A 24,143-nucleotide genomic window follows, 5' to 3' on the forward strand; every position below is an offset into this window, starting at 1 on the left:
TATTGCTAGTACAAATTCACCAGCATAACATAAGCAGGCAATACCCAGGAAAGATCACAGGTTGCAGTAAGTTTGGGATCTCCTTTGCTGAGAATCAGAGAGATTCTTGCAGCTTCACAGGACATCTTCAAATGTAGCACAGGACTTTATTCCCCATTCTGCTGTTCAGTAACTCACTGAGATAGAAAGAGCCAAAGATGTGCAGTTACATAAAACATAGTCCTCTGGAAAGTGCATGCGTACTTCAGCTTGCCAAACAAAGAAGGCTGGTGCCATGTATTGATCCTTGCAGGAGCTCAGCATTTGGCGTTGTCATGAGTTAACACTTCAGTCAAAGCTGATATTCTTATTAATGGCCGCTGCTGAAATGTATATGCATTTTTTGTTTCATGACTGAATAATATTACCTACAAAAGTGAGGACAAAGCCCTGGGAGCCTGCTTTTGCATGTTTGTATCCTCAGTTTGTGATTGCATACTTCTGGGCTTTGGGATCTTCAAAGCTCACTCCTTCCTAACCCAAAGGGCATTTTTGTCTCTTGATGGAACAGTCATTAAGCCAGCCTATCAAGTTCAGACTTATCCTTTACATCTTTCTGATGGCTCTTCTCTTCATTCTTTTGTTTGTATTTCATGTGAAAAAACACACCCCCTACAATAAAACCTGAAAAACAGAAGGCACTTGTCAGTGAAGGTAAAAGACATTTTAGCAACGGATCTGACACCCACACTGTAATATCCATACTCCTTTATCTCTTGAACAGAAGCAAACAGCTTTGGGGAATTATTATGCAGTGCTGGACCAACAGTGACCTGAGGCACTGCTTGGTCATGATCAGATACCTCAGGTCTCAGGAGACATTCCCCAAAGAAGAGCTTCTCCTCTGCGATCTGAACAGATGGCAAAGTGTCTTTTTTAGCCCCTCTCCCCTTGAGCAGTGATTTGTCATGTTTGTCTTGAATTGTAATCCCTGTTTTTTTTTTCCACTGGAATGGCAATTCTGTCACAGCAAAGCTGAGACAACTGACAGCAAAATTGTTCTTTTGGAAGTCCTTGGTATCTGTTAGGAATAACTGATGGACCCCAGAGATTTATGCACCTATGGCCAAGAATGATCGAAATTTTCTTCTGGCTTGGAACAGAAATATTTATACCCTTTATCGTCACTTGCCATATCCAATCTAAGGCATTTAGATGTCTGCAAATGCATATATACATATGTATGTGTGTATATACACATCAAATATGCATATTTAATGTATATATTTCTGTTTGGTCTTTTAAATTCATTATGACCTTGCTACATTTATGTAAATTTATTTCCTCTCAGTGTTAGATTACCTATCACTTTCAACATCTCATTGCTCCTTTACTAAAGTCTATAGGAATGCTCAGCTACTCCCCTTGTCCCATTCATTCTCTGAATATCTGTTCTGTAGTGGGTCATATTTCACATTCGTATTTGTGGTATCTGAGTGCTTAAGGAACATGCCTAGTATCTGACATGTGATATTTATTCTTCTACCCTCTTCTCGGTGGGAGAAACACCTTCCAGGAGAGAGACAGTTTGTCTCAATGAAAGAGTTTCTCCCATCAGAAAGGATTGGCTTTGGGTTTGGGGTCTATTTTTTTGTTGTGCTGTATTTTGTTTTCCAGTGTCTATGCTCTTACAGAAAGTAAGACTGCAAAAGATCCTTGCTTTTGGTATTAAAGATGCTGAGGTCTGAGAGAGTCCTTAGCTCATGCAGGAATTCATTCTGGTGTCAGACAGGCCTCCAGGAGATGGCTGGTTTTATGGTTATATCTGCCGAGTTTCAAGGCCAAACTCAATGTTTGTGATTTCCCCAGGTTTCATAAAATCTTTGGATACTTCTCATTTTTTACTTGCCCATCTCTGGCCTCTGTTACATCCACCTGAGAGGCCATCATCTGATTTTGTGTTTACAGTGAAAATAACTTGCTATTGAAAAAACCCTGCATATCCATTGCAGGAATTCATTTCTAAATTCCTTTATGAGCTACATACATACACTGTATTTTTAAAAAGTCATAAAGCAGTAACAATTTTTGTGGTGCTCTCTGAAGCTGACCAGCTCTCTTGTAATGAAAACATCTTCAGTCAGTTATCCAACATAATTCTCACTTAAATGTGACACTAAACTAAGTGAGGGATAAGAATAAGGCATTGTGCAGAATTAGATGGTATGAGAAGCTTGAACAGAGATGATAAAGATGCAGTTTGAGGGGTTTCTCTGTCGATCACATGGTCTGAGTGTGGCTTCTTCCATTTTAAGTTCACTGATTTCTTTTTCTCTTTTTACCTTCAGAAGACACACACATATGCATCACATATGTATTGGCACTTTCTCTTGCTTTAGGGGTTTGTGTATTAGAAAAGAAAATCAACACAGAGGTTTGGTTTTGTCACTTTAGGTACTGAACTTGTTCTTGGGAGCTCATTCTTCTTTTAGAATTGAGCTAATGTTAACTTATATAATTCTTGGGTTTTTTCTCTTTTATCCTCTAATTTAATCCAACTTTTTCAAATATGAGGTCTGTAATGTATTTAATTCCTTTTCTTTGATTTTTGTCATGGGTTTTCCACGCTTCCTCCCCTCTCTACAGCTGAGTCGTAGTTTCCCAGCCTGACTCTTGTGACCATCACATTCAAAAATCACACAGGACTGAGTACTGAATTCTTCTTGCTCTTCACTTCCTAGGGAACTGGATCCCATCCTCATTGACTTTTGCATTTACACTGATAAAGAGAATACTGAAGGAACCTAGCTATGGCAGGACCACTCTCGATCATCTACCAAAGGTCTTGGGAATCTTGGGGAGGTCCCTGCTGACTGGAAAGTAGTCAGTGTTATTCCTATCTGCAAAAAGGGCATGAGGAAAGACTGAGGGAACTACAGGCTGTTAGTCTAACCTCAGTTCCTGGAAAAATTATGGGGAAGATCATACTACTGAAAGACAGTTAAAGAATAAATGGACTACAACTGGATATTAGGAAGTATTTCTTTACCAAGAGGGTGGTCGAACACCAGAACATGCTTCCTAGAGAACTGGTTGATGTCCCAAGTATGTCAGAGTTTAAGAGGTGTTTGGACAATGCCTTTGACAACATGCTTTAAATTTTGTGTAGCCCTGAATTGGTCAGGGAGTTCGACTAGAGGATCATTGTAGGTCCCTTCCAACAGATATATCCTATCCTATCCTATTCTATCCTGTCTTCTCCTGTCGTGTCCTATCCTATACCCCCAAAAAGGTTTTTTCTTGGTTTTGAAAACATTTTAAGCTATTTGTTAAAGTTTCATCAGCTCATGCCTTTAAGAACATAATACTGTTCACTACTGCTTAACTATGTAACTGTGCTTTGGTTATGCAAATGCCAGATTCCCACAACTCAAAGCAATTATCCATACGAAAAATGGAAAGCTAAGAAGGTGAAATGGGTGATAAAATCATAATTGTAAGCTACAGGTACAGACATTGTAAGCATGACCTCCCTGGATGCTTCACTATTTTCACTAAAATCTAAGGGCTCCAGTCCTTTTCCTGACAGGGAAAAGGCAGTAGGTAGCAATGAAGTCATAATATGTTACCAGTGCAGCAGTTTCTTCTGTCATAGCTGTTTGCTGTGTCATTGTACATTGATCTAGGACAGGTAAAATAAAGCTATTCCTATGACCAAAACCTTACAAGTTTGGAGAAGTCATGATGCACAATCATGAGATTCTCTCTCTTTTGCTCATTCTGCAACATTCATGACATCTTTCCACCCAACAAGCAAATGAGTGTCAGAAATGCAGCAGCACCATCAAGAAAATTGACATACCAATGATGAGCAGAACCCCAATAAGAAGCCCAATTGCCTGGCCAGCAGTTGGCCAGGAGTGCTGACGCTCTACTTCAATAAAGCATGACTTTTCACTTGAACACTTGCAGATGTTTACTGCAAAAAGAAATGCCATGAGATTAATAAGAAGTTAACCAGTTTGGTTATTCATAAAAGCAACTGTTGTCTTGAAGTGAACAGTTCTGTGCATCGTATACCTTCAACATTCACTTTTCCTTCCAAAGGTGGTTTTCCATTGTCATTAATTATTACTGGAACATTATACACCTTCTCTTCAAAGTTAGCATGTTTCAGAGAGAGGTAAGCATGAGTAGCTGTAAGTAGGAAATGGAACATTCATGTCAGCACAAGAAAGAAATGTAGCTCAACATTCACACCAGCTGCAAATGCTGTTTTTTAAGGCTGCTGTGTACATGTTGGTAGTTCCTGTTTTCCCCCACCCCAGTTGTCATTGGTTTGCAGATATTAAGTCAAAAGGGACTAGCCTGGCCTTCAGTGTCAAACAGTCTTAGAATTAACATCCTAATTTCCACAACAGGCCAGATCTGATTTTGGGGAGTACTACAATGAAAGCATCACATTTAAACCAAGAATAACCCCCCCATAACCATAGAAGTCCTAACCAAGTTAAATCATTCTCCAAAAACACTTTGGCAAACTGTACATGAACTCCCTTCACTGCAAGAGCTGACCATTTACTCCAGCTCCTCAATTTTAACTTATGATTTATCCTTTCAAAACTTGCTCCTTTCACATCACGACAACCCAGCTTTCTATAATGGGACATTTCATCAAGTATCTGGTAGGAAGTCAGACAGGCCCTATTGGCCAAGCGTTTATCCACACACTTACTGACCCCCCTTCAAATAACTCCACTTGGTGAGGCATGACTTCCCTTTGTACATGAAATGCCAGAAATAGGCAGTTTGCAAACTGCTCTATTTCAATAGCAGAAGTGATTTGTGTTCTTTAATCACAGAGTATATTTTGTTCTTATATGTTTCTTCTGCTGGAAGTACTAGTGAAATTTCAGTTTGCAACATAATGGATATAATGTCTTGGAAAAAATAATGACATAGGTGCTCAAATAAATACATGTCAAAATGCATGTAATTTCTCAACAACCTCTTTTTTTTCTGCATGGAATACTGGATATACAATAATAGTAATGAAAAGGAATTCAATATTTCTTTACATTTCCCAGAGTACTTAAAGGGTCCCATATTATTGTAATAATAGCTTTATTAACTTACCATTGACTTTTGAGATTTCCCAGCTATTTCTTGTATTCATATCATCCGCAAGAGAAAAAGTAAATGTTGAATAATAATGCTGTTCATCAGCATCAGTAGCTTGAATCAGAGCTTTCTCTCCTCCACTTAACGGATGGCAGAAGAAATTAGTATAATCCATGGCTAACTGAGGAGGGTTATCATTCACATCAAGTAATTGTAGCGTCAAGGTTGTTTTGGATTTCTGAGCTGCATTGTCTGTAGAGTTAGATATTATAGTTAGATAATGCAAAGTTGCATGCACATCTTGGACACAGGCTGGGCTGTTGCATTTGCAGCTATTCTATAGGTACACCATCAGGCAGGCAGCGGAAGGTAGGATTCTGTCTGCAGACTGCAGAGGCAAGGTCTCAGGACACCCTAAGGGGCTCATGCCAGCTGCTTTTGCTAACTATAAAACTAGTAAGTGAAAGGAGGCAGATAGATCATCATATCCGGTAAGTGGCCACATCAGCATTACATCTGATAGGTGGTTACATCCAAGGTGACCAGTGCTCTTTGGAGACTCTTGAACACAAACTTCTTAGCTTTCCCATCTCTCTTCTATAGATAGGAAATGCAAGTCAATATTCTGCCTAAGGCCTGGACACAGGGCCCAAGACCTTACAGAGCCCTGTCATTTCTCCAGCTTGTCCCTGCAGGAACAGCCCCACTCCATCTTGGTGCTGAAGGAAACATTCTTTTTTCCTGACATACAGGAACTGCATCTTTACCCATATTTCCAAAAACAGTGGTCAGTATTGTTGTTTATCTGTTTTTAATAAAGGAACTTTAGATTTGTACCTAATTCAATCAGATATAGTCCAGAGTTTTTAACATCTATTAAATGTAAATCACATAATGACATCTCTCCAGATGGACTTTTTGAAAGATTCTAATGGTTGGAACTAGTAGCCATAATATATTTCAGACTAACTAGTGTACCAGTTTTATTCATAATAAAGTAAAATTCTGTACAAGGTTGCAAGTTACTCTCCAGGTATGCTTTCAGGACGCCTAAATGTACCTACATGAAAGACTAAAATCTTTACAGCTATAGAGCAAAAAAGTGGCAGAAAATGTTAATGCTGAAAACACTGAAGTAATTCTAGCCTTTTTTATGTGCTGTGCGACTCCAGCAAATACGATAGCTAACTTCATGAAACCTCCTTTAACCCTCATTATCTACAACATCAAGATTTCTTTTGAGAAAGTTAAATTGTTAAGAAATATGAACATCTAAGGATACATTACATGTTCCTGTAATTTCATGAACATGGGAAGTATAATTCCTCATAAAGCAGTAAGAGCAGGGGATTCCTCTGTGTGCATATGTAGTTGTTTCATCACTTACTTAGCTCTGATGCAACAACACTGACTGTGTACATTGCTTGTTGTTCTCGATCCAAAGTGGAAGCAGTGTATACCTGCCCAGTGGTTGAATCAATCCTCAGCCATTTCCTCACATCACCTTCTAAGGAGTATCTTTGGAAAGAGATAGGGAAAAAAATCACATATACTATTCCAAATCAAAAAGTTGCTGACAAAGCAAGCACTTCTTCGTTGATTTTAGACTTGATCACAATTGTACTTGGAGAGAGGGTTCTTGAAGAGTCCTGATTTGACTACAACCAAAGAGGAAATACAGACAGAGGAAGGGAAGCCAAAATTATTGAGAGTAAGAGTGAGAGCAGCACTATGGCAACGCCACCACTCCTCCAGCCTGTGTATTGCAACTCAGCCTTCCTCCTGACTGCAAAGTCTAGGGCCTTCTGAGCTTTTGGTCCAAAAGTGTTCTCTCTTCCAACCCCATGTCTCTCTTTCCCCATTACATTGCCCACATCTTAGTTTTGATTGGGGCACAAGCCAAAGCCTGGGGGAAAGAGGGAGCAGTAGAGCCAGGCGTCCTTTTTTGGGTCAGCAAGGAGCCTGGACCCCAAGGTGGACTCCAGTGGTTATCTGCTACCAGTCTGGAGCAGCCTATAGTTGCCATCAGGGTAGCCTTGGAACAGAGAGTGCTTTAAACATCACCACATAATTGCCTTTATATTATTGTTTAAAAAAACCCAAGGTCTCTGGGTATTTACTTGTACAAATTTAACCATGAACATATGACCCAGTAAAGCACAGGCATTTGCTTGAGTAGATGTGACCTGACCTTCCTATTCAATGCTTTTGTTCTTTCAGTACCCTTTGCATTAGAAACAGCATGTTGACATGCTTGTACATCTTTTGCTTTTTATACTTTTTATTTTGTGCCCTTTAACCTATTTCTTAGCAGAAATGTGGTTTATGTATGTATGAATTCCTGTCATCTGTCATCATCCCCCAGAGCTTCTGGACTATATGGCTCACTTTCAAACATGCTAGTTCCCAAAAGCTAGGGTAAAGTAGAAAGCCAGATGAGAAACCTCTGGGAATAAAAATCCACGGGAGGCCTAACAATCATATTCTTCAAGTCCATTAATTACTTGGTGTTTTGCCAAATTTTAGTAAGATTTCAAGGATTGTTTGGTTTGGGTTGATTTGCTCAGCATCCCAGCGGGGAATTGTGCAGCAAGAGCCACAAATAATTCTTTTATTTGACTTTACTGTGTAAAGTACATTTACACCATGCAACGCAGCACTGTGCATCCATGAGCTGGCAGAGACTCAAGGGGACTTGATCATACAACATGGCATTGGGCCACTGAATGGGTCAGTTTGAGGTTTTGCATCCCCCTCACAAGCATAAGAGTTGTCTGGCACAGAGCTTTGCATCCACAGTGGAAGCAGGCATATTGTCTTGGCAGTTGGAAAAGAAAATTAATTAATTGTCAGTGACAGAATTGAGCTTCACTGCAGGTTGTGTGTTTTCGTGGAGAAAAAGCCCTGTTTTCTGCAGTCCAGTTTCTGTAGAACATGAAAAGCAGTTACTGCCCTACTGGTTCCTGGGGGTACGCAGTATGTGCTTCATTCATTTGTTAAAGGCATTATGGATCTGGAAACCCTGTTAATCTCAGACCAGTTCTGCCTTTTCCTTCGAGACATATATTGGCCCTTTTAGTTTCCTGGTTTGGAGGTCTTACTGGCTGACGCTTGTCACAGCACAGAGAGGAAGCTGGTTAGAAAAGCACCGCCCAACAGTCTGTTCCAAGTGGGTCACTGGCCACCACCCCGCCACTCTTCCACCTTCTACTAGGAGATAAGACTTTTGTAAAAGTCTTTTCCTGCTGTCAAATATTGGGTGTGATTTCCTTGTACCTCTTTCAGAACAGTTTTCTAAATCTAATAAACAAATCATGGTCACTTTTTTTACCGTACAGTATCCCCCTCAGGATCATAGGCCTCCACTGTCATGACCAGGGTATTGACAGGAACATCTTCAGACACTTCTCCTTTGTAAAATGTCTCATGGAAAATGGGTGGTTCATCCACATCTGTTACGAATACTTTAAACAGGGCAAGGGAGCTTGAATTGTACTGCACGCCTGACACCAGAGGTTCAGGGTTTGTGGCGTTGATCACCAGGTTGTACACTGGAGCTGTTTCAAAATCAAGAGCCTAGATAAATCAGGAAAGAAAAGAGGTGCTTTAAGCAGTGGCCCTACTGTCGTGGGGAGCTCCCATGGGAAACCACAAAGTCCCCCTCTTTTCAAGGAGGAGACTGCATCTCATACACTGATTAAATAAGGGGGAGCTGTCAGAAGCACAATGACACTGGGAACAGTCAATTTAAATGAAACCATATGCCCATTTGGAGGCCTCCTCAGCAACTGCTTTTCCTAATAATGTTGCCACCTGCCTGACTAAGCTCAATAACTATATCCTGATTACAGCAATAATATTTATAACTCTGTACGAGAAGGCCTTGGGTGACCTCTGGGTGACAAAATTCGTGTGAGGGTTATTACATTGTGGAGTTTCTCACAATTGCCTCCTTGGGAAAAAAAGACACTGAGGTTGAGCCTGAATATGGTCCACCAAATGCTGCCCTTGGCCTGGCTAGCAGCAGGTGAACCAGATGCAAATAACACTTCACCTCTTGAAAAACTAGTGATAGTCTTTCTGGACCCGTCATTCAAGCACCTTTGAGAAGGCTAATTTCAAAGGGAGAGCACTATTGCTATTGAAATTAATGGGTGCAGAGAAAGTGTTCTCCAGCTTTCAACATGTGGGATATATCACCTGCTGCAGCACTCTCTGACCTTGGCTTTGTCACAGTTAACATTTGCCTCAACAGGAACAAACTGCTTCTCCATCCTGACATTGAGACATGCTGGTATCATTTGCAGCGCCCACCGCAAAAGCCCAGGCCACCAGCAGGGAGGAGGACCTGCCTCATGACAACCTACCACCACAACTACAGCCTGTGGAAGCATTTAGCTGACTTTCTCATTTCCAGAAATGCTGCTGCAAAATCAAATAGTGCCATTTTTTCTCTTGATGGTGCATAAAGACCTACTTCATCAACCAGAGCCTGCTTTGCTGGAGAAAGTGCCTGCAGCAGAGCCAGCTATATATTTATACATATATATATAAAGGAGAAGAATAAACCCATCTATTCACCTTGTTAATCCTGACGAACCCTCGTTTTGTTTCAGAATCTGTCTCTATGAAGAATGTGTTATTTGGATCTCCTTCCTTCACTTGGTAAATGATGTAGGAGCTCCCTGTGCCAGGCTCATCTCCATCAGTAGCTTGAATTTCTAGTATCACTGTTCCTACTGGGAGATCTTCTGCAACAGTCACATTGTGATACTGAGGAAAGAGAGATCATTTATACATAACACACCGACCACCATCTGCAGATAAAACTTGAGTGCTACACCAAGGTTGCGACCCACAAGCACGGATGTATTTTGACCCAGAGCAGCTGTGTGAGAGAGGGAAGTGGTGGGTACACTCCACAGCAGAGACATAACCGGGTCAGAAAAATATACTAAAGCGTTACTGAAGTGTTCTGCAGCAATACATGTGAGCTACCTCACTGCCCATGGGAACCCAGAGCTGCAAGCTGGGTCTCTGCAAAATTGCTATATCCCCCTTTTTAGCCATACATTTATCAAAGGTGATGGGATACCTGCCAAGGGGTGAACAGTGACCAACAGTCCCAAACCTTTACCTCCTTCATTGAAACCACTCCATGTTCATGCAGTTCTCACAGGAGTAGGGATAATACAGCTCCTCTGTACCCAGTAAGCATCATAGCCACTGATTGTTAAATATTTAATTGTTCCATGCACCATAGGCCATTGCAACATTAGCAGCCCGGTTCTATTTACTCTTTTTGATGTGTGCCCTGACCCATCAGTCTCATCTTAAAACCAAGTCCTGGACCTTGAGGTAAGAAAGTTAACAGCCTGCTAATCTGCTTGTGTTCAAGCTCCTGTCATCATCAACAGAGAACTGGGCCATGAAGGCAGTCAGCAAAGCCACCACAACTTCCCCGAGAGCACATCTACACCTGATGGGCCAGACAGCTCTCCTGAGCCCTATATTGCGTGTAAGTGTGGGTGTAGCTTAGGCAAATAAATGTGGATACTTCAGCCACTGCAGCGCCTGCAGAGAGGCTTAGGCCAGCAGGCAGAAGTCATGGAAGGTTGCAGGTCTCTCTGCCAGCTGTCAGCACCTCCACCAGAGGAGGAAACAAGAGCCTGACACCCATTCTGTAACCAAGGGCCAGCAGGTGTGCATTTGGGCATGGATCACAGGACTACTGTTTCTGGTTAAAGAAAATAGAGCCTTTGATTTCCATTCACTTGTGGGCTTTTTTTGGATACATTAATATAGGTTTTGGAAGAGAACTTGAGAGATGTTAACTTTTTTTCCATTTAGCTACTTTATTTAATTTCAAAGCCTTTTCTTCCACCTTTCCCTCCAGAACTTATATTTCTGGAATGAACTGCCTTAATGGAATAATTTCTTTCTGCACACATAGTTTTCCACTGAACAAATTACCTTATATTTCAGAACTATGAGTCTGTCCCACTGTTCACTCTCTAGATAGAATTTATATGCAGGGTTTGCAGCAATATGTTGCCTTTATTTCACTAGTAGATTGCTGTTACTTTTTCTGTATATGGTTATTTTCCCACTTGCGTTCAATAGACATTGAACGTATGCTCAAACATTTGTCAAAAGTTATTGGGACATCAAGAACGGTGTTCAAAATACTCACATCTGATTTTTCAAAGATGGGAATCTGATCATTGATGTCGATGACATGTATTTGCACGTCACAGATTGTTTGGAATACTGCGTGGAAAGAGAACAAACAGCGTCACTGCAGTCCTTCTGCTGAAAATAACTTTCCTTTGAAAGGGTTCACTGTGAGCAAAAGTGAGCGCTGCCAAATTGCCCAATTCAGTCAAAGTCCTGCTGTTGTATGAAGCACTTGGTCTCCAATATCTCTTAGTCAATGACAAGCTCACTCTTACTGCTCACTTTCCCAGTTTCTTCAGCATTGTCCCATCCTGTTTCATTTCATGTCCCTCACTTTTTTTTCATCATATCCCTTTACCAGGGTGATAATGGAGACATTCAAGGCCAGGCTGAATGTGGCTCTGAGCAACCTGATCTAGTTGAAGATGTCCCTGCTCATTGCAGGAGGGTTGGACCATATGACCTTTGAAGGTCCTTTTCAACACAGACTATTCTATGATTCTATGATTCTATGAATTATGTTAGCATTCTCAATATTACTTCTGCATGTTGAAAAGTAAGCCCCAGCTTGTTATGCTACTTTGCCCTCTTGGTGGGTCATCAGGCAGCACCCTCATTTTTATTCATAAAAGTTGCTTTAAATTTTAGTTCTATGTAAATCTAAGTGCTACCTGAGAAAGGGCACCCATAGCAATGAGGGGTTGTGATTTTAAAAGTATACTCTCTCTGGTCATGTGCTATCCATATGTAGCTGAATTTTGGTGTTTTACAGATGCACTTTGTAAGCTGAAAGTTAAGGAATATTCTAAACAGATCTGTTTTGATGGAATTCAAATTAGTAACCAAAACAAATCATCAGCTTCTCCTTCTGCAAGGTTTTCATATCATCTGCCTAAATGATGCTATTTCACATACATATATGTCACACTACTTTCTTTACATACCAGTTCCTCCATCCACAAGTTTTGCCTGACTATGAGGACTCCAGCACAAAGCTTTAAGCTTTAAGGTTTAGTATGGGGTTTGATTTCCTTTCCATTCAGTGAACCACAAAAGACTTCTGGGAACTTTTATAATGGACAAGATTCTTTTTGAAGATTAATTTCAGCTTCTAATCTTTTAAAGTACATTATCTGGACTTTCTGAGCAGCTGTGTTTAATTTCTTGATTTTCTTCTTTAAGTGCCTTTGAAAGATTTTTGGGGAAAACCACAATCATGATCTCTTCAACATTTTTTCCTTGTGGAAGGAAATCTCTTACTGGAGTACATGTTAACAAGCTTCCCAATTTAGCCATGCTCTGCCCTGGAGCTGGTTTCCTTCCATACTTGTATTATGAATCATGATTAACCTCTCTGCATCTCAAGAACAAGGCAGTACCATGCCAGAGCAAGCCAGCTCTCAGTGCTAATGCCTCTCCAGTGAATCCTCCAGGTCTCCCGATACTGAACACAATTATTCCAGTATATAACACAAGGCATTTACATACCTGCATCTGTCACCAGCACCTTCAAGGAATAGTTGGATGCAATGCCCTTGTTTAATGAACGGCCAGTTAACTGCAAAATCCCAGTGTCTTGCTGAATGAAGAAGAGATTACTTGCAGGAACATCAGGAACCTGACTTTCAATTTTGTACTGCAGGCGAGAATTAAGGGTGTCCTCCTGATCCCTGTCCGTAGCTAAGAGGGTGCCAATATTACTTCCTGTGGGAGAGGAGAGACGAGAGTCAGTGGTCGTTTACCTCTACAGATGTACATGCTGACAACAGTGACATCAATGCAAAGAGTAGAGGGGCAATAAAAATACAACTGCATGGAAAACACTGCAAAGGATACAATTGTTTAACTTCTGGGAGATTTTCCTTTAGCATCCCAACCAGCTGTTTTGGGCTTGGGGCAGTCCAAAAAGACTGGGCCATGTGTTTTAATCAGAAGAAGTGATTCTAACAATAGATACTTCAGCCTTGAAACCAGATAACTGATGTGAAGACTTGGGGACAGATTATATGATATTAGTAATAAGAGGTGTGCTTTTCTTTTTACGTTCTATGCAATTGTCCAAAACTGTGGTTGTGGAAAATGCAATTTTCTGTTTTATATGGAACAGCATTTTTTAAGTGAGTGTCTTGGGTCTGCTTTTCTCAGGTTATTGAAACCCTTTCCACATGAATTCTTGAAGTGAAAACAACAAGGCTATTTGCACAGCAAAACATTTATCTAGGACAGCTACGCTTTACTCTTTGGGATCAAACTTTCTAGCTTTATATGCACCCAGCTGGAAACAATAACAGGACTAGAAGGATGCATAAATGAGTAGAAGCTGTTTTCTTACCTCCACCTTCATTTTCTTGAACTTCAATTATAGTGAGGGCCTTCTGGCACACAGGGGGATTGTCATTAATGTCTTCCACCGCAACATGAATTTGCAGAGGCTTGTCCACCAGTTCTCCCTTGTTATCTTTTGTGATCACAAAGAAGTTATACTGCAATAAGAATACTGAGATTAGATGTTTTGAACGTCATGTGACAATATTTTGCATTTAAATGTGTAACTATGGAGTGCTCCATGCAAATGAAGTATTTTCTCATGAGTTTGTTCAGTATTTTCACTCTGTTTAACTCAGAACTCTTCCATCATCTCTTAGCACCTGAAGTCTGAGATCTCAAAAGAATTTTTAAGTCCTGAATACTTCACTGCACTTTGAACTTGCTCTCACAAAAATACAAGAAAAGCAGGAATACCTCATTATCGTCACTTTGCAAATTCATCTGTCACATACAGAGGTAGGATTCCTCCAGCATATCTAATCTCTGTGCCTAAATTTCCTCAAATAACAAAAGAGGACAGAGGGGTTTCTGTCTAAAAGGCCCCTAGATAGGTCAACTTCCCAGTTGCAACTGAAAGTTAAACTCTGCTTCTGCTCTGGAAAGATCCCTGGGCCCCTGGGATTTGGAATAGATATAAAACATCCAAATCTCCTGTCTTTCACAAATGCCATCATCTACCTCTTGCTCACGCATCTACAACCCTGCCATGGTTGGTCTGTATTGTACATTATACATACACTATGGGCAGTGATTGCTACTGCCAGATGCATGAAGAAATGTTGTAGGGCACTAAACTGAAGGCTGTTCGCAGTGTAGCGGATGAATGTTCTCTCATATCTATCAAGTCATTCCCAAAGAGAAATTAGAAGAAACAAAGATTTTACTCTTTTCTAGTGAGCTTTCTTGTATTTAGTCCCACACCAATAAACAGCTTCCTGCTGTGGTCTCTCCCATTGGTGAGGTTTTATGTGTTTACTTACAGTATCCTTTTCTTCCCTGTCCAATGGTTCGGTCACGTAAATAACCCCATTCTGATCGATGGAAAATGGGAGCCGGGGCAGCTTTTCTTTTTCAAAGATGTCATAAATTACATCTTGCTCATTTGAGTGCACCTAAGCCCACAAAAATGAGTCAGGATAGGAAGTCAGAAGCACAGACTGAGATTTAACAAAGATCATTTCTGGACCGCAAACAGAAAAGATTGCATTCCTGTTAGCTTCGTAAACCAGAAAATTAACAGTTTGGCAGTTTCTTGGGATGAGCTGCAGAAAACCAGGCTGATAATCCACCTCTGTTCTCTGAATTGTTGTGTTGAAGCCATTTTACCTCAGTTTCTTCAGCTGTCCATATGGGCTACAACACTTATCTTTTTATGGAAGGGTTTTGGGATGTGGAGCTAAATGGTGATACATCAGAAAAAAGCATTATATATATTTGAATGTCTTGAAACTAATTTATTCCATCTCCTTACACTGTCTATTCCTGACTGTTGTTTTGGTTTACCTAATTCAGAGATGTGGAACAACAAAACTAATACCAGGTACCTATTTGCACAAATGTGTCTGTGTGCTCTTTATATGAATCAAAGTCTGTGATGAAGTATCTTTAGGGGGGTGTTTCAGATTTAAAATGAAATGTAGTAAACAGACTTCCAAATTAATGAAGGAGTCAGTATTACTGGGGTTTTTATATATACACTATATTGCAGGAACTGCATTTCATTTTCCCCTATGCAGAATCCACATGTCATTGGCTGCCACAGGAAATTTATATACAAGTGACCTCTGAATAGGAGCACCATTGCATATTAGTTTTTCTTTCACCTGTTTTCCCTCTGGACTGCCTCAGACAGACACTGAGGCCAATGGGAATAACATTGAGTCAATTACTTTTGCAAACAGAATCCGAGGAATCCTGCCATGTCCAAGGGGTGACGGCATTTGAGTGTCAGTGCCAAGGCATTTTTCAAAGTCAAACATTTCTGAAGGGCTGCTGGCCCGTTAGTTGATAACTGCCAATGTATGTACACTGCTATTGATCTGCCGTGATCAGCAAAGTATTTTGCATTTGCACTGTGAAAAGAGGAATACCATGAGAATGCAGAATGCCAAAGGACGGCATCAGTCCTGCCAAGGTACTTTTGATATAACAGGTGTGCTGCATCACACCAGACTGGTCACAGCAGAGTTTTCTTGGTCCAGGATTGCAGTGGAGATGACCCCCAGCCAGACTGTTCTATGGATAGAAGAAGCTAACCTCTGAATAACCTGCAACAGGTTAGCTCTTGGTTTGCCTAAAGCCTAGAGGGCCCATGGTGTTAGAGTGAGGCTGGAAGTGCCCAAAGAATCCCATTAGGAGAGAAGAGTGGCACCTCCAGAGGGTCCCAACTCTCTGGGAGCTCCCTTGGGATGTCTCAAGAGCTTTATCTTCTGTATTGTGCCAAGTAGCCTTGTAAAGCACCCTTTTGCTTCCAGTCATTACACTGCAACAAAATTATCCAAATGTTTCCTCTATCTATGAGATGCTTTCATGCACAGGCAGTGCTAACAGCCTCTCCAAACTGAAGGGCAAAGTCCAGTCACTCTAATGTTTATATTGATTTTATTCAAACTATTAACTTTCAGACTAACAATAATTTAATGAGATCAACTAGAGATCATTCCCAAAGGATACCATATAACAAAAAATAACAGGGAGGTACCAAAGTGTTTCTGAAGAGCCTGGTGTTGAGTGCAGTGGGGACACCTTCATGGTCAGCTGTGAAAAAGCAACTCCATGGCACTGAGGAGAGGTACAGGGATCATGGTCAAGGGCCCTACCTGGCTAATGTTGACAGGGTGGGCCTGGGTTGAGTTTTCTTGGATGTGAATGATGGAGGGAGCTTTCCACAAGCTCTCTTTCACAGTGATGATCACATCGGTGCTGCTGGTGAAAGCATTCGTTGTCGTTCCTGCCATGTCCTTCACAGTGACGACGAGTGTGAAGGTGTCCTGCTTTTGAGGATCTAAGTAATAAGAGCCTAGAGACAGAGCAAAGAGCCAAGTGAAATGAAGCAGAGGCTGTGGAGATGGTTCATCTGTCCATTGCACTATAAGCACTCTGTTTCTACAAGCACTATGCTTCTTCATCTGCTCCAGACTCACTCCTTTGATTGGCCTTTGTGCCAAATCTTAGCTAGCCATTTCCTTTGGCTTTTCTGCACAATGCAGCACAGCATCATGTAGACATAACTGCATGAGATTTCTGTGCTGTGGTCTCATGTTGTGCAGATCCATCACTGAACATCCCTCACTCCAGTTAGGCGCTCCTATTCAGTCCAGCAGAAGACACAGGGGGTTTTAAACTGTTTCAATTCAGTTGGGATTATGTGGCCAGCTGAGTTTTCTCTGTGTTTTTCATGTTACTGCTTTTGGGTTTCTATATTTCAAGGAAGAGGATTAATCCCAAGGCATTGCTCAGTGTAGTCCTGAGGGCCAGAGGATTTACCTCTCTTTTCAGTGTTCTTTTAGATCCGAATCTCCATTTCTGACAACTTCCCTTGAATTTGGTGGGACACAAAGTTCCCCCAAAACCAGGGCCTCAGTGGAGTATGTCCCATTTATTCAGAATTTAACATGAGAGCTGTGTTGTTGTTTCGCTCCTATGTACACCCAGAAACACATGCTTGCTTTTTTGACAAATAAGAATCTTTTTACATACCCATTCTACTCGGTGAGATTGCTCCAGTTACACTGTCAATCTGAAAAAGCATTTCTGAATAAGGATTGGGAAAATGATGAAGAATGTTGTACACCAGCTGTGCATGGAGAGTGGTAGGATCATCACGGTCAGTGGCGTGAACATACATGAAGGGCTTGCCTGTTTGGATTAGAGAAGAAACAGTAGTAAGAGGAGACTGAAACCTCAACATGTAGTCCATCCAAGCAGAGCTCTCAAGCTAGGAAGGCAGCTTATGGAAAGTTATGTGTCTCTCGTGGTAAACAATGCTTGTGCGTAAAGGTTACATTGCCGGTGTGTCATCCCACAGGTAGCCCCCTCACCAGCTCTGCATAGTATTTTCCCAATAGTTGTGAAGACCAGTTGATGAAGAAGATGTCAGGAAATGTAGTTAAACTAATCTACCCAGCTTCCCATTAACTATAATATTTAATTATTATGACAACTACCTGGACGGGAGTTCTGCCTCACTGCTCCAGTATACTTCATCTGGTCAAATTCTGGTGGGTTGTCATTGATATCCTCCACATATATTGTAACAGCACATGGACCTTTCACTGTGTTTCCGTTTTCATCCAGGCTTTCCACCTTGATTTTGAAAAAAAAAAAAAAAGGCACAGAAATATTTTGTATATAAGTTAAATGACACAAATGAACATCAGGATGTCAAATGTTAAGTCATTCTTACTGTGAGTCATCACTGGGTGGCTCCTTTTACAAGGTATATACCATGGTGTAGCTCACTGATAATGATTTGCCAGAGTATATAATGCCAACAGAACAAAATAACCTACTCCTACTTCTGATAACAATTTTCCCACTTCCAGTCTCAGCAGACTACTTGTATTCTTGAACAGCTTAGACTACACACTTTCTTTAAATAGAAATAGACAGTTTCTAAAGAACAGGGAGAAAACCCAACATGATATAGCAGATTCAAGTGTGCTATTGTAAGTATCAACCAGAAAAATAGACTCATCTATGGGTTTGTAAAGAAAACTTGATTCCTAGTTCTGATTGATTGCATTTTCGTTCCAAACAATTTGACTTCTTTTTTATATTTCTTCAACCTTAAAGCACCAAGTATATATTATGTCTGTCAGAATTAACTTTGTTTGCATATAATAGAACAAGTTATGATTATTTATGTCTATTATTTTACCTGTTATTGGAAAATGTGGTTTTTATGCCTTAGTTACTATGCCTAACCAAGTATAATTTTTCAATTCTATCATTACTTGTCTGTAAAGGATTCCCATGTTTAGGGTTAATAACTTCTGAGGCTAGAAAATTGTCCTCTCTAATTCCAAGGATGCTTTAAAGATGAGAACATGAAACCATTAAACCTGAAGTGCTAGGCTTTAGAAAGATAGCTAAGGCTAGCTGAAACATCATAATGTTCTTTGTTCAGATACTGATCCTCTCACAATCTTCTTCTTTTCAGTAGCCTGTGCCTCAGAATAAGACAACACCATTTTTGACACAGAATAAAAGCACAACAGTACACTGAGAACAAAAGACCGCCTACCCACTGTCCCACTCCCAATAGTGTTTACAATGACACCCTTATGAAAAGAGTGTAACAGCAGGACAAGCACAGAATGCTTTTTAATCTAATAGCCTCTGACACATATGAAACAAGCTTTCTGTTGTTATCTAACAGAGGTTAGATCTGTGCCTCTGTGGTTTTTACTCACACCATTTGTCACTAAACAGAATATAATCTTCCTAAATAGATTACAATATCTGATTTTCCCATTCCAGCCATGGAATTCACCCAATCAGTCTTCAAGGTTAACAAGCGAATCTCATTCATGGGGCCAGATTTCACTTCCAGTCAAGAGTCCTCCTCATATTAGAAGAACTAAAGTGCTGGTGTTGGCATCAGGGTAATTTCTGTTTTCTCAAGATAACTTTTGTGTGTTAAGCAGCATTTTCCTGCAATAGTTTCAGAACTATAAGAACCATGTGCCAGTCAGCAAAGCTCAATATTAAAAATGAAAGAGCTGCCTGTAAACATAGACAAAGGAAAGAATTTGTAATTTCAGCAGTTTTCCATTAATTTCAGGTTTACCAAAAAAGGGTGAATATGAATAACCCTCCCTTCCTATTTTTCACCAAGTTTTTACCTGCAGCCTGTGCACTGCTTTAGTCTCCCAGTCCAGAGACCCATTGAGGTACAGGATGCCTGTCCTTGGCACAATGTCAATTATTCCATCTTTTTCTCCAGTTGCTAGAAAACTCACAGCAGGTGGCTCAGATGTGAACTAGAATGGGGAAAAAACAGAGGAAAAACTCATCCCCTTTTTTCAGCATTTTCACCATAACCAAAACAATTTCATGCTTTTATGTCTTTAAAATCTATGGCCAACAGTGTGCTTGGCTGAGGGAATGATATTCCAAGAGTCTGCTCAAACAAGTCTGCTCTTTTCTGATCCTCAACAGAGGAGTTTTCACATTATTTCCTGAATGCTGCAGGAAATCCCAGTTGTGGTTTCTTTCCAAAGCAAACGTCTGCTTAGGACGAGGCTTTGTTTGAGCACAGGAATGGAAAAAAATGACACATTCTCCATCTGCATGGGAGCCGGATCTGTCCTTCTGTGGCTATGGCTTTGGGAAGAAAACCTCAGAGCTGAAGGAAAATGATGACACAAGTTACATGGAAACCCATTCTCTAGGAATGCTGGTTTTATTAATCCCTGTCTTTGGATATCATCTCAAAATGTGTTTGAGAAGGGATTGTCTGATGTCTTTTGCATGCAGACTCTTGAATTCCCAGATAGAGGAAGTCAAAGTTAATTTCAGATCCTCTCAGGGGACTGTTCTTCCCACCAGCACAGATAACAATACTGCACATAAGGTCAGTATGCAAACTACGGGGGTTTTGACTGGGCTGGCTACCAAGAGACACTTGATTACCTGGTAAATGAAGCGCACTCCCGCTCCTTCTGGAATAGAGAAATTCATGTCCTTCAGAGGCCCAGTCACATGCAGGTCCCCCAGACTCTGGCACATTGCCTATGAGAGATAGAGAAAGGGATGGAGGAAAGCAGATGAGGGATGTCTGCTGTCACCACATACAAACATCAGGTCTGCATCAGCTGAACCTCTTGAGAGTTATTTTGCTGTAATATAATGGAGGAGACTCTTTCTGGTTTGTGCTGAACACCTCTGAGTTATTTAGCGTACATTTATTTTTAAAAGCAGTGTTATTTATTAATCAATTTGGAAACAAACTTTTGGGCCCTACCCTTTTCTGACCACTGCATAATTACATGAGATTTGATCTACGTTCAAGAGCAAACAGAAGCACCAAAGAGCTGAATGGAGACTGACAGCAAGAAGAAATTCATAAAAGCATTTCTGGACCACCTCCTGGTCCCTGGCAGGACCAGCCACATCCCATTCAGGAGCCACACAGTCCCATGGCCACAAGTGTGTTGGGAGACCCGGTGCCACATCTGGGGATGGGAAGGAACTGGGGCTGCACCCCTTGTAATTTCCTGAGTAAATCCAACCCTTTTTTGTAAGGAAAGGGGAAAAGGTGGAGCTCCCCAGGTCCCCTACTACCCCAGCATCTGGGAAAGTTGCTTGAGCCCTGTGACTTCACATCAGCTGCACTTGAGTGCAGACCACAGCCAGAGCAAACACATCCTGCTGATCTTTGGCTTCTACCTTGTTGCAAAAATGCCTTGTAAGTCTGTCTCAGCGTCTGTTTTCTTCCTAATGGCTGACAATGCCTTCACATGGTGCTTTTTCTGGCAATTTCTTTTTTTTGAGTTTTATATGAGTTTTACAACCACCCCCTCCCAAAGACCTCCTCACACACTCCTGCCCTAACATTTCAGTACCTTTCTTGTTTTCAAACAAGAAAAAGAAAGCAAAAATCAGCCTCCCAGAGCAGCCCTTGCACACAAGACAATTCATCCTGTGGTTCAGATAATCAGCCTCTTTCTCCACATGCAAGAAGAAACTCCCCTGAATGCCTACCCTTCTCTCCCTGTCACCAAGGTCTTGCTAATGCTGAGAAGCTGCCTGTCAGAATTAGGTCTCCATCATTTGGCTGCACAGGTAAAACTCCATTTCTTTTGGAGTAAAAATGACTTTATTTTGCTTTATGGATTTGGAGTGCCATTGCCACCCTCTCTGTTGCTCCATGGAGCTGGGCTCTGGGAGTGCACTTTCTCTGCTGCATGAATTTTCCCCTGGGTTTGGTGCTATTGCTGCTGGGACAGCTACTCAGACTTAACAGAAAAGCACAGTCTACATATTACCAAGGGAAAACTTAATTCTGTCTATGACAAAAACATGACTGAGTTCAGCACGATTTACCCTAAAGCGCTGCTCTGTGTGTGTGTGTCACAAGTCATGTTTGAATAACACCAGATTCTGCTTAATAATAGCCAGAGATGCTGCCCTCCTCGCCTACAAGGAGTTTGTGCCTCTTCTTGCAAACAGGAATACTAGAATATAGTGATAGCTGGGGAAGGAGGAGGAGAGATGCTAGCGAACAACAGTAGAAAAATGTCAAAGAAAAAGTCATGTAATTGGTTCACATACCAGGAAAGAATACTTTACAGCTATCCTTTACCATTATTGTTAAATGCTGACTGCTGGCCTCTGCCTGAAACAAGACAGCAGGACCTTAGATCTAACCTGCTGTGGCTGTTTCTGTTTCGCACTGGTGGGCACAGCCTGGCTTCTGGAGGTTTTTCCCAGGGCTGTTCTGTGGAGGGCTTTTGCTTGGTCGTGTTCTCCGCCATGGAAGAACAAAGGCTGATGCTATAAAACCCAAAGGGTTCAAAGTGCAGGCTGTGGAGCAAATAAGAGATATCTCTTCCTGTGGATTAAAATTACTTTATGTGGACCATAAATATTTCCAAGCGTATGTCTACAGCATGAATCAATACTCGGGGGCCTGATGGGGAAATAGGCTTTTCTCCTTGGTCAGTATCTGGCTGGCATCCCTTTTGAAAATGGCTGTAATGCCTGCAGAGCGGCTTCGTTGTGGGCCAGTACTACTACGGGCAGCAGCTTTTGAAATGGGAAGGAAGAAAGAGGTACTCGCTACTGTACATCAATCCCACCCCTCGGGGTTTCCATATTCTGAGGCATTTTTTAATAGACTTGAATTTGACTCCTTTTTTTATCTTTTCTGTCAATTTCAATTGTAAAGTATAAGACACCACTGTAGCTTTCACAAACGTCAATCTATTTAATTTAATAGATGACAGCCATAAATAGCACAATTAATATATTTCAGCACCAGAAAATCTTCTGAAAAGAGATTTATATAGACAACATAATGAGCATATATAATTAAGATGAATGGTTTAAACTATGTGCCATTATATGTCTTGGAATACATTTAATATGTCAGCACATGTATAGATTATAGTACAGAACATGATACAGATGTCTTCACTGTTCGGTGGTTTGTTGCATTATTTTTAATTCTTTCCTAGCATGAAACCCAGTCATTGGAAAAAAAGAAATAACTAAGGAGGAAGTACAAGAGGCAAAATGGGTAAGTATGTGTCTTTTAGGCTTTTTAAAGTTTTTTTCCTAATGATTGACATCTCTTCTTAGCTTTTGGCCATGGGTCACACATGTGCCAGGGCTGTACTCCTGCACCCGTAGTTACAGCTGCTCTGCTGGAGCACTCTGCCAGCCTGACCTGCAGACTGGGACACCCCACGGACTGGAGCTCAGAGGCTCACAGGTAACCTTTGCCATTTGCTCCCAGATAAACAAAGGAAAAGCTGTAACTCACCAGGTGAATGATAAGCAGAAATTGAAGTCCACATAGCTTAAACATCCTGGAATAGGCTTTGATTTGGGTCCTGCAAAGAAGAGGTGATAATCACTTTAACCCCAAAGAGCTGGCCCAATCTATTTGTGAATAAAGGCTACAGCTAAGCCTTCTGGAAGCTGTAGAGAGGGAGCAGGCGAGGAGTTTGCTCTGAAGGACCAAGTGCAGCTCTGCCCACAGGAGGTGAGACTGCTGGTGTCCCTGGGCTGGCTGGGAAGGTCATTCCCATCAAGTGTGTCCCCAGTGGTGTAGGAGGTGCCACATGCTGTGAGAGCCTCCAACAGCAGTCAAAGGTAGAAAGCAGCACGAAACTTCAAGTTATGCAACCTCCCTGCTGCAGTGATGCTATGTCACACAAGTCCCATTTTCATTTCTGCTTTCTTGAAGGCAACAACACGTTCTCATGAAACACTATAACCACAAGAAGATGAAGGTCTTGCAAGGACCATCCTGAAACCTCTATCTTCTGATTACAGAAAGCAACTGTTCAGTGTGGCTTGCAGAGGCAGAGGAAGCTGGAGGTGTCTGCACCCTTAAAACACATTGTTACTGGAAATGGAACTTTCAAGTCCAGGGAGCACTGCTTGCCTCAAAGGCCAAAAAACTGCTGAGCACACACTGCCATGACTTGTGTTACATCCTCCTGGAAACTAGATCAGTTCTTCAAAACTGAAATCCTGATTTCCCACAACTTCTAGATTTTAACAAAAAGGACAAAGCCGGCTCTGAAAAGAGGTGAAGCTGGTGTACAGTGCTGCCATCTTCAGTGGTGCTCCATGTTATGTGGTTCACACCTACAGGTAACCTTCAGCTACCACAGCTCTGTCCCATGGAGGATCCCAAGGAGAAGATGGCACTCTGGAGGCAGTGTAGAGGCACAGCTCCCTCCAGATATCTTCCTGCTTGGGCTCCCCATCATAACTTTCCCACCTCTCCCTCCTTTTCCTTCTTGTTGAGGAAATCACCAGCTGATCAAAAAGGGGACCTGTAAGCATAGAAACTGCTGCCC

The 24,143-nt window shown here is 41.3% G+C and overlaps 1 protein-coding gene across 1 annotated transcript; it reads right to left on the bottom strand.

Moving 5' to 3' along the window:
- Positions 1–553: 553 nt before the first annotated feature.
- On the bottom strand, positions 554–23,140 carry CDH17 (cadherin 17; the record flags this gene model as incomplete). The annotated part of the gene is made up of 17 exons (XM_080610253.1): positions 554–663; positions 3,842–3,958; positions 4,060–4,176; positions 5,116–5,352; positions 6,488–6,618; positions 8,432–8,676; positions 9,682–9,873; positions 11,294–11,370; positions 12,766–12,981; positions 13,610–13,760; positions 14,586–14,717; positions 16,425–16,624; positions 17,305–17,463; positions 17,772–17,910; positions 19,452–19,589; positions 20,242–20,340; positions 23,096–23,140. The coding sequence occupies 17 exons, from the start codon at positions 23,138–23,140 to the stop codon at positions 554–556; spliced, it is 2,505 nt and encodes an 834-aa protein (XP_080466379.1).
- Between the last annotated feature and the right edge of the window lie 1,003 nt (positions 23,141–24,143).

This window comes from Psittacula echo (genome assembly GCF_963264785.1).
Source record: "Psittacula echo genome assembly, chromosome: 2".
In the NCBI taxonomy this organism is placed as follows: domain Eukaryota; kingdom Metazoa; phylum Chordata; class Aves; order Psittaciformes; family Psittacidae; genus Psittacula; species Psittacula echo.